Consider the following 10,868-nt stretch of genomic DNA (forward strand, 5'->3'; position numbering starts at 1 on the left):
ACAAAATCTTGGTTTGTATCTGAGGGTGACCCTGAATTAACAATTCTGCCTCAGTCTTCCAAGTGCTGGGAGTACATGTGGACTGCCATGCTTTTTAATCTAAAATTTCCCTGTTTATTAGTTACTGATCTTTTCTGAATATTAAAGTCTCATAATCAGAGACCATGAAAATTTCCTGATGTGTTCTCCATTTTTTACTCTTTTTTAGAAAATATGTTACCAGGTGTACAGAAACTTACATTTGCTACAGCTCTTGATGGCTACTCCATTTATTATTGGGAATCTTCTCTACTTAGCTTTTTTGTGCATTGTGCCTTCGTAGTTCACCTTCCTACGGCTATTAAACAGCAAAGCAGTAGACACGCTGCACAGGAAAAATGGCCAGAAGCACAGCAGTGCAGTGTCTCACAGCCATGAGATATTCACTGGGGTCACACAATCTCTATTTTTGTAGTAAATTTTAATAAATGTTATTTTAAAGGCAGTTTTATCTTAATTGAATTGACTTCAACAACATCTAGTATGAATAAGATTATTTAGTAATAATCGCTGTCCTAGTGATGCTGTTCAGGGTTAACCTATTATACACGCTGAGTTTACACACATGAAGTGGAAGCAGTAAATGTAGTTTTGCCTCTGATCTTTCCCCTTCTCCTTCCCTTTTTCCCCCATGAAAGGAAGGATTACGGCCCGGAGATACAACCAGCACCTTCTGTGGGACTCCCAATTACATTGCTCCTGAGATCTTAAGAGGAGAAGACTATGGTAATAATTAATAGGTGATATTTTAGCTATCACTATAATTGGTGCCAACTATAACATAATATACTATATCATCTTAATATTCATTAATATATAAACTTTTCTTAGTTCTGTTAACCTACGTGAAAACCCTCAAATTCTTAAATTGAACCCAAAAAAGGTTCAGCATTTGGGGGAGTTACATTTAAATACTTTACTAGTGACAAACACTGACAAGCAGTGGCAAGAACTGTTGTAAACAATTCACTCTACGCTCCCCCACAAACCTTCTGAGGTACGTGGTGTTAACAAAGACAGGAAGCAATATACAGAAAAGTTTAAATTATACGCCTCGGTCACAAAAGCCAAGGAAGTGCCCAGGTAGGAAGGCTCTTAACGCATCAGCTATATGAATCCACTATCACAGACTTCCAGGAGATCGCTCAGATTCCTGGGTTATTTCCCTTAGTGTTCTAGACGGTCCTAAAGGCTAGAAATACCTACCCTCCTCCCTCCCTCCCTCCCTCCCCCTCCCCCCCCCTCCCCCCCCCCCCCCCCCCCCCTCTCTCTTCCCCTTCCCCCTCCCCGCCCCCCTCTCCTTCTCCCCTCCCCCTTCCCCTCCCTCCCTCCCTCCTCCCCTCCCTCCCTCCTCCCTCCCCTCCTCCCCTCCCTCCCTCCTCCCTCCCTCCCTTCCTTCCTCCTCCTCCCTCCCCTCCTCCCTCCCTCCCTTCCTCCTCCTCCCTCCCCTTCCACCCTCCTCCCTCTCTCCCTTCCACCCTCCTCCCTCCCTCCCTTCCTCCCCTCCCTTCCCCCCTCCCTCCCTCCCTCCCTCCCTCCATCCCTCCCTCCCTTCCTCCCTTCCTTCCTTCTTTTCATAGAGTTAGGATGTCTCTACATAATCCTGGATGTCCTGGAACTTGCTCTGTAAACCAGGTTGGCCTTGAACTAGATCCTCCTGTCTCTGCCTCCTTAGTGCTGGGATTTAAAGTATACACCACTACCCCTGGCTTCTGTTAATTTTCTTTACATTTATTTTTACTAGTTTTATTTGTTGTTTGAAACTGCATTACAATATATTTTGATCATATTGACCCTTTCCTGTTCCTCCCAGATCCCCAGCCCCGACTTCCACTCATCCAGCTTTGCCTCCTCTTCCCTTTCACCCAGCTCGTCCATGCTTATGGTCCTGGGTCTGTGGACCCACGGGAGCATGGTCAGCTGTAAGGAACAACTCTTTTAGAGAAACACTCCTCTCCTGTAGCTATCACTTCCCCTGCCGTGGCTCCTCCTGTCCGCCTCCGCTTACCGTGCTGGGGTTTGGTCCGACTTGTTTACTGGGCTTGTACATGCTGTCCCCATTGTTGTGAGCTCATATGTACGGCTGCCCTACATGTCTGGGGACTTGTTGCTTGTGTTGCTCCTCCACCTCTGGTTTTTACGGTCTTCCCCCTTCTCTACAGTGATCCCTGTGCTTGGAAGGAGGAACATAATAGATATCTCTTTAGGGTTGGCTGGACCAAGTATTTCTGTAGTTTTTAGTGCCTACCATGTTATTTATAATCTAATTAGAATGAACTTTTCCATTATGTTTATATTTCCATCTCATGATAAAATAAATTTCTGCTAGCTGGATTTTCACACGCGCAGAGAAGATTTATCATTTTAAACTTCTCTCTAAAGGCTTCAGCGTTGACTGGTGGGCTCTTGGAGTGCTCATGTTTGAGATGATGGCGGGAAGGTCTCCATTTGATATCGTTGGGAGCTCTGACAATCCTGACCAAAACACAGAGGATTATCTGTTCCAAGGTAATTACAGTACTTTGTGGAAATCTAGAGCAAAGTAAGGGCTCTCAAATTACTGTTCTCAGTAAGAGCAAGAGTAATTTCTAGCCTGTAGCTTCCTTCGTAGTTTCCTTCCCTACTCAGCTCATAACAAGCATCTAAGCGTGTCTGTCTTACATATAGAACACGGATGTACTGGAGTGACTGGAGGCATCTATTAGAGAGACTAATCTGTGCACATGAGCCCCAGACCCAGTGCCCGGGTTCAAGAAGACTGGAGTGTGGATGTGATCAGAGAGATCAGAGAGGTGTTAAAGGCTCGGGAAGAGGGTTCACGGTGAGGAGTGCTGAGGGTCAACAGAACAGGGGGGAGGCCAAGCACAGGACCTCTCCCATAAAGGATGCAGCGGCCACAGAACTCTGCACCTAGTGATTCAGACCCTCACAGAATACGAGGAAGTATTCCATATAATAAGGAACCAAAGCGCCATTAAGATTATGGAAAGAGAATACACACTAAGTGTTAATGAGCTGCTGTTTCATGCCTGTGCAGTCGACGGAGATTTAGACTGAGAGTAACTGCCTGGTGCTGACAAGGTTTGGAGCAGTGACAGGTCCTCAGGGCTGCTCATGGGGTGAAGTGGACAGGAGCTTTGCAGAGTAATTTCACATTTCCAGTACAATTCTGTGTTACATATATATGCAGGTGCTTTACTGTGTTAACTTTTATGCCTCATAAGCCCTGTGAGGCAGGCATTGTTTTTATTTCTTTTTATGGAGGAGGAAACTGAGGCACACTGAGGTAGTAAAAATAAAACATGCTTGTAAATAATAAGTACAATACTCAGGCAAGGGGTCGCTCCGAGGAGAGCCAGGGAAAATGCATGGAGTGCTTCAGTTATGTGGATGTGTGCATTCTGCGAGGATGCCTTAAATACCTAGGGATTAGAGGAAGATGTGATGAAATCACACAAAACCAAAGTGACCCTGTGACCCTGTGGTTCTTTTCAGTCATTTTGGAGAAGCAGATCCGCATACCGCGCTCCCTGTCTGTGAAAGCAGCAAGTGTGCTGAAGAGTTTCCTCAACAAGGTAGGAGCTGCCTGCGAGCGCTCCTGCGCCCCCTCCCGAGAGAAGAGACGAGAGCCTGCGGGTGGAGGCTCGGGCACTGCAGAGCTTCAGAGCGCGATGTGTGCTTTTCAGTTAGAACCACAGACCAGAGCAAATCCTGACCAATTGTCCTTGGCCAATGTCAGTTATTTACCCGCAGCTGACATTGCGTGTGAATATGAATGGTCCACACGTTCGCTCTCCCCAGCGGCGGGAAGTGGAGTCTGTAATTCGTTATGACGCCATTTTCAGCTGTGTTTCTGTCGTTATCTATAAAGCCCATCTCTCACCATGTGGCCAAGAATGTTTTCTATCCATTTCATAGTAAGAATTCTATATTTAGATAAAATTCAGAAGAAATGAAATGACATCTTAAAAATATAAGCATCATTCAATTGCTTGTGGCAGTTGGTAAGCCAGCACCATTTAGGTTCTAAGATTGTGAATTTCATAAAATTTATTCCAAATAAATGAAGGTAGAAAATTTACCTCTGTGGGCACAGAGGATGAATTTTATAAAAGTGGAAGATTGCACTTAGTTTAGATGGCTGTGTCTTTATCTTACGTGTGCGGGTGTTTTGTCAGAATGCGATCTGTAGCACATGCATCCCTGGTGCCCAAGGAAGGCGGAAGAGGGCGTCGCATCTCCTGGACCTGGAGTAGAGATGGCTGTGAGCGGCCGTGGGTGTTAGGGATCCAACCTGAGGCCTCTGCTGTGCTCTTAACCACTGAGCGTCTCGCTGACCCCTGCTAGGATGCCTTAAATATCTTGGGATTTAAAGAAACAACTTAAAAGATTCAAGCCACATAAGAGCCAAAAATGTCCTGATTCTTATCGTTTCAGTCATTTTGGAAAGGCAGATTTGCAGATATTTTACAACAGCAAATGTTTAAACTGGAGGCTTATGTTTCGTAGTATGAAAAGTGAAGTTGAGAGATGCCAATGTATAAAATAAAATGCCTTTTATCAAAAAGGAAGCATTGTAATTCCTAGTGGGAACGAAAGCCAAGGCTTTATGAGTCAGCGATCAGACAATTGCTGTGTCACTGTCTCAGACAAATTAAGGTTTGTGCTTCGGAGGCTGGAACAATGGCTGAAAATAAGTGTGTGGGAACGTTCAGAGGTTTCTGCGTTTAATTACTAAACTCTGACCCACAGAAAGAAATAACTAAACGCTGCTCTTATTTCCACATTCCTCCTTTAGCAAAGAGTGATGAAGCACTCCACCATTTTACAGACAGGGCCTTCTGTAGCCTAGGCTTACCTTCAGTTCTGAGATTGTGGGTACTGTGCCCCACCATAGCTGCTGTAGGTTCTCTTCCTACTGACAGGGCGAGCTGATAAAGAGTCAGGAGGAAGCCTTACCTGCTGTGACCTCTAATTGATCACCCGAGTCTGGGGCATGCTTTCTAGAAATAGCTAGACAAATGAAGCCATCATAAAACAGAAATTATACCTACCTAGTTCTTGAAACACTGCTTCTGCCATAGGACCCAAAGGAACGATTGGGTTGTCACCCTCAAACTGGATTTGCTGACATCCAAGGACACCCATTTTTCCGTAATGTGGATTGGGACATGGTATGTAAATTTTATTTTCCTAGCCTGGGTTTTCGTGTAATCAAAGGCCAATTTTTATTATGTTAATACGTTATTGAAAAACTAAGATAATAAATTATAGCTTAAGTAACTGGAAACTACTGTGTAGCACTTATAAAAAGCTTTAGAAACAGAATAGTAGTTAGTGTACCGGAGGAGGTGGGGATATTCTTGTGGCGCATAGCAGTGTTCCCCTTTATAAGATGTGGCGGTGGCTGCTGGCCTTGCACAGCAGCGTACCTGGTGAGATGAGGAAGACAAAGGGAAGAGTGAGGTGCAGTGCCTGTGTGCAGACCTCAACTGTCATGTCTTTATAGATGGAGCAGAAGCAAGTGGTTCCGCCCTTTAAACCAAACATTTCTGGAGAATTTGGTTTGGATAACTTTGACTCCCAGTTTACCAACGAACCAGTCCAGCTCACTCCAGATGATGAGTAAGTGATTCCACACGCTAAACACGTTTCCAAGCTTCTTCTGAAATCTCCAACCGTAAAGATACTTAACTGTTTATGGAAATATCTCTGATGTATGTGTAATTATTACATTGCTGGGCATCAGCATCCATTACCTGCTAAAGTCTCTCTAGCAGTGATTATGTCTACTGACTTTGGATGTGTCCTCCCAGTTCCCACAACAGCCTCGTCAAGTGGGTGTTGTCATCTTCACCTTACAGATGAGGAGCCACGGCTCAGGGAGAGAGCAAGCGTCATGCAGGTGTCAGGACTCACACCCCGGCTGACCGACCAAGGCCTGTGGGCTGCACTACTCCATTTTAATGAGGCCATCTCTCTGAGTGTCTGGGTGTTCCTTGGAAGAAACAGCAAGTTTCTAGTCTAGTCAGCAGGGCTGGAATGATGTCTGTGTCACATCTTTTAAAAATATAATTTAGAGAGATTTGAGATTATTTTGACTCGTTCTCTTCTTCCCTCCCTCCCTCCCCCCAAAGATACATTCTCTTATACTTAGGGGCTTTGCTCCCCGGCATTCACTTTACTCAGATCTTAGTCCTGGCATCCTTCAAAGCTGTCCCTTATGGTCTCAGGGTTGGAAGCCTTCTCTCAATGGATTTAATGTAATCAGTTCTTGATTTTAACTGCAAGAATCGAGACCTCTCTGATGTAGCTTGCTCCCTTTCAGATGACCTCAGGCACCTTTGTGTCCCAGGACTCTCAGGACTGGGCCTTACTCCTCTGGGCCTTATTTTGCCTTCTGGGAGGGAAGACCACACAGCCCTGGTCTGCGTCTGCCTTCTCCTTTGCCAGCTATCTCATTGCTTCACCTCTGGAATTTTTTTCCAACACTTTCCCCCTACCTAAAAGCTTGCTTAGTTTTCCTTTTCCACAGAATGTTACCCCTTCTTTGAGGTATCCCTTTTTTGTTATTTCTTTTCATCTTCAGACATGTAAAAAAATGGTTACTGATGTTCTTAGTAATAGAGGGATAGGCGGTGTCTACCAGACTCTTGTCAGGGCAGTGAGCATTGACTGCCTTATGTATTCTTACCACAGATGTTTGCTTTTTAAGCTTTGGCAGGTCAGGCTGATTTCTTAATTTCTAAGTTTCAGAACATTGTTTGGCTAGTCCTCTTCCCCCTGACGTCTGTGGAAGGTTTGACATCCTGAGCAGTGCCAGTTTCATCTCTGTAAAAACTGCCTGTCATCTTTTCCCCTTTGTGTGACACCGGGATGCTCTGGGCTCAGAACCTGCCAACCCTCTGTTTGCAATACTCAGTTTGTACCGCAGAGATTCAGGAGGCCCTGTATGGAGATACTAGCTGTTTAGGGGATTACTAAGTCGACAGATAAAGCAAAAGGCATGGCTAAGTGCTAGACGTTCATGGTCAAAATAGTCTGGTTTCACACAAAGCTTTGTCTATAGGAGAGCTATAGCAGTCATTCCTCACAGAGCTGTGTGTTAGAAAGAACAGAGAGTTCATCAGAAGAGAGATGCTCAAATCCATGTCATTCTAGCCAGCTGTGCACCCTTCTGTAGAATTGTATGACTTCTCCCAGCCTCTTCCTTCTCACTGTCTCTACCTCCTAAGGTGCTGTGAAGAAGTTAGTGCAAGATAACGGTTTCTGAAGCTTTCCACCGCCCCTCCACAGCTTTCCTGAGCCTTTCCATCTGTTTAGCATCTCCCTGTTTGTCAGATAAACCCCTCAGATAACTGGAGTCTAAGAACCAAAGTAGTAGTAACCTTTGACTCTTTTTCTGTGCTTGTGACACCTCATGTCTGCCTGTTGTCCCGCCATCTACTCCTGTCACAGAGTCAGTCTGTACTTGTTGACGTCTCTCATTCCTCAGACTCTACAGTGCCCACTGCTGATAGGGGGTAGGGGGCAGCTTTGTGTGGTTTTCATTTAACTATTGGATCCTTTTCGTATCCTGTCGCATTAACCCTAGATCCAGACTCATGCAAATCAAACCAAAAGTAAAGTGCCTGCCAGCTGACTGCTTCGTCCTTTCCTGTGCTCCTAGGAAGTACACACCCTAGACGGTATACTTCACGAGGGACTGCTCCAGTTCCTCAGCCCTTAATCAGAAACCTTCCGGGTAACAGCTGTCCTCTTGCCTGGCATTTTAAACCCACTCACCCCAGCACCACCCCAGCCAGCACTGTTCTGCCTGACTCTCAGCCATATCACTAAGAGACCACGGTGTTTGGAGCAGCCTGTCATTTCCCATTCCCTGACAGCGGGTGCCACTCTCTGTCTGTGTCTGTTCTCCTCTAACGGTTTTATCAATTGAAATGATCGCACTTATTTCAGACATACCTGAAATGCAGCTAGATCTTTGATTAGCGGCAGTGAAATACCTTCATGGAAACAGCACTAGAGTTTTAAACCTAACCATGGCGTTCCTCCCAGTATCACCTACCGCTTAGGGCCCTTCTGTTCCTGAGCTCTTTGATGATTTTCTTGCATTTCTACCAGTCTTTCAAATTCCACTTGTATAATGAATGCTGGTTTCCTTGATTTCTGCAGCTAGACGTCACCCTCCCTTCATAGGTGTGCTTAGCTCCCGCTGTGTGAGATTTAGCAGACCGTGGGCTTTGGGGGATGCCATGCCAGCATATGCACCCATAGCAAAGCCACACGTGATGGCGCGTGCCTGTGACGCTCGTTACCCAAAAGTACGGTGGAGAGTGATCGAGGAAGACCCCTGATGTCGACCTCCAGCCTCCACAAGTGTGTCCACAGATGTACTTGTATCCATACGTGTGTGTGCTGCTTTCCCTTAGGGCTTTCCTGCAAGGAGGGCGCTGTGCCGTCTGTAACTCTGCTCAGCATATGTCTCCTTCGTTTGGGTACTGGAGTGTTTGATAGTTCAGCCCTACTCTGTGTAAACTAGATGAGCAGTGCAGCACAGTGCCAGCCTCCCCTCTCTGTGGCTCAGGGTCTCGTGTGGACACGAGCAGTGCAGCACAGTGCCAGCCTCCCCTCTCTGTGGCTCAGGGTCTCCTTGCTTCTGTCTCAGGGGACTTACACTAGGGCTTTCTCATTTGCCTAGCTTCCTTCTCTTCACCATCTGCCTCGCTCTTGAGGTGATTACCAAACCAGATGTTAAGTTAGACCCCACTTTACCTTAATCAAGAGAGCTATTCAGGTTAGAACTTAAAATAACTGACATTGTGATCATTTCTGCCTTTTAAAAATCCCAGTCTGGGGGTTGGGGATTTAGCTCAGTGGTAGAGCACTTGCCTAGCAAGTGCAAGGCCCTGGGTTCAGTCCCCAGCTCCGAAAAAAAAGAAAAGAAAAAAAAAAAAATTCCAGTCTGATTCTGGGACGTCTCGGTGATAAGGTTGCTTGTGGGTCCTTAGTTTCCTGTGAGGCTTTTCCCCTGATTCTTCTGGAACCAATTTAATTCTAATAACTTGATCAATCTAAGAACTTGTCTTTCCGCAGTAATGTCAGTTAGCACTATTTTTTCTTTTTTGGTCGTATTTCATTGTTTAAAGGGTGAAGACATCTGATTATGATGGATATTTGTGTTTGTCTTTCAACAGTGACATCGTGAGGAAGATCGATCAGTCTGAATTTGAAGGTTTCGAGTATATCAACCCTCTCTTGATGTCTGCAGAAGAGTGTGTCTGATTCTGCTCACTGCCATTTAGTGCATGGATCACCCGTTAGCCCGGCCACAGTTAGCATTTTATGTTGTCCTTACAAATCTCTCTCAATATCCTGTTAGCGACTATAGGAATCATATAGCTAAGCAGAGCTAAAAAACCAGAAACTAGTTTCCTGACAGTCATGTCAGACTCCAGTTATGCTTGCTCTCCAGAGGCTCCTAATGAGAAAGGACAGTGTCTTTGTGTAAAGGAAACAGCCTAGCTTGTCAAAGAACGCCTCTGCCGCGTTGTGACACTCAGTGGGATGACATCATCCGTCTCCCACAGTTGTCACTTTGGGTTAAGGCATGGAAGGCTTAATTGTAGAGTGGAGGGCCATGCTAAGTATATCTGCTAGTGTTACTGGTTTCTGAGTTCCCTCAGTTTGAATCCTCCTATAAATCTTCTCATTACTTTGGGTAATTTAAAGAAGCAGCTATCAAATTGATACACAATTGACTTGTTTTATTTTTTTTTTTTTTTTTTTTTTGGTTTTTTTTTTTTGAGCTGGGGGTCGAACCCAGGGCCTTGTTTTATTAAGAATTGGGTTCTAAGTTATTATCTGTGTTTCAAAAACTAACACAGTGATTTATTTTGCGTTTTAAATTTTTTTTTTTTTTTTTTTTTTTTTTTTACAATAAGGGGTTAGCTTCTGAGCTTGCCTCTTCCGTGAATACTAGCATGATGATACCTGACGTGCAGAGACCCAGGCTGCATGGGAATAGGCAGCTGCTCAGATAAAGGAGAAAGGAGGAGTGTGCCGTAGCTGCAGGAAGAACAATGGTAGTATTCTGTCTCTTCTGGAGAATGAGTCCTGTAGCTGGTGGTTAAGATTTGATGTAAATAATGAGGAGGCTCTCGCTTCTTACCCTACTTAGAAAAGCATTCCATGTCTTCAGGGGAGGCGGAGTGAATATATTTTTATTATTTAGTATATGGGAAAATAATTTATCTGCTAAGTAGAATGTCTTAACTACTTGTGATTCATTCCCCAGAGTACATTATCTGTACTTTGAGAGCTTTTCGTGGAGTCTAGTGACGCTCAAGACCAGTACTGGTGACTTGATGGCTGTGTGACACATCCAGTACAGACCAGTACTGGTGACTTGATGGCTGTGTGACACATCCAGTACAGACCAGTACTGGTGACTTGATAGCTGTGTAACACATCCAGTACAGACCAGTACTGGTGACTTGATGGCTGTGTGACACATCCAGTACAGACCAGTACTGGTGACTTGATAGCTGTGTAACACATCCAGTACAGACCAGTACTGGTGACTTGATGGCTGTGTGACACATCCAGTACAGACCAGTACTGGTGACTTGATGGCTGTGTAACACATCCAGTACAGACCAGTACTGGTGACTTGATGGCTGTGTGACACATCCAGTACAGACCAGTACTGGTGACTTGATGGCTGTGTGACACATCCAGTACAGACCAGTACTGGTGACTTGATGGGTGTGTGACACATCCAGTACAGACCAGTACTGGTGACTTGATAGCTGTGTAACACATCCAGT

The 10,868-nt window shown here is 45.1% G+C and overlaps 1 protein-coding gene across 1 annotated transcript in view; it reads left to right on the top strand.

Annotated features, from left to right (window-relative positions):
* Prkci (protein kinase C iota) overlaps nt 1-9,800 on the top strand; it is a 57,862-nt gene extending 48,062 nt beyond the window's left edge. Inside the window, 6 exon segments of the mRNA XM_032898566.1 lie at nt 678-765; nt 2,422-2,547; nt 3,535-3,614; nt 5,124-5,213; nt 5,549-5,664; nt 9,237-9,800. Coding sequence (XP_032754457.1) covers nt 678-765; nt 2,422-2,547; nt 3,535-3,614; nt 5,124-5,213; nt 5,549-5,664; nt 9,237-9,324 — 588 coding nt within the window. The 3' untranslated portion in view covers nt 9,325-9,800.
* Nucleotides 9,801-10,868: the final 1,068 nt, after the last annotated feature.

Source organism: Rattus rattus, chromosome 3 (genome assembly GCF_011064425.1).
Source record: "Rattus rattus isolate New Zealand chromosome 3, Rrattus_CSIRO_v1, whole genome shotgun sequence".
In the NCBI taxonomy this organism is placed as follows: Eukaryota; Metazoa; Chordata; class Mammalia; order Rodentia; family Muridae; genus Rattus; species Rattus rattus.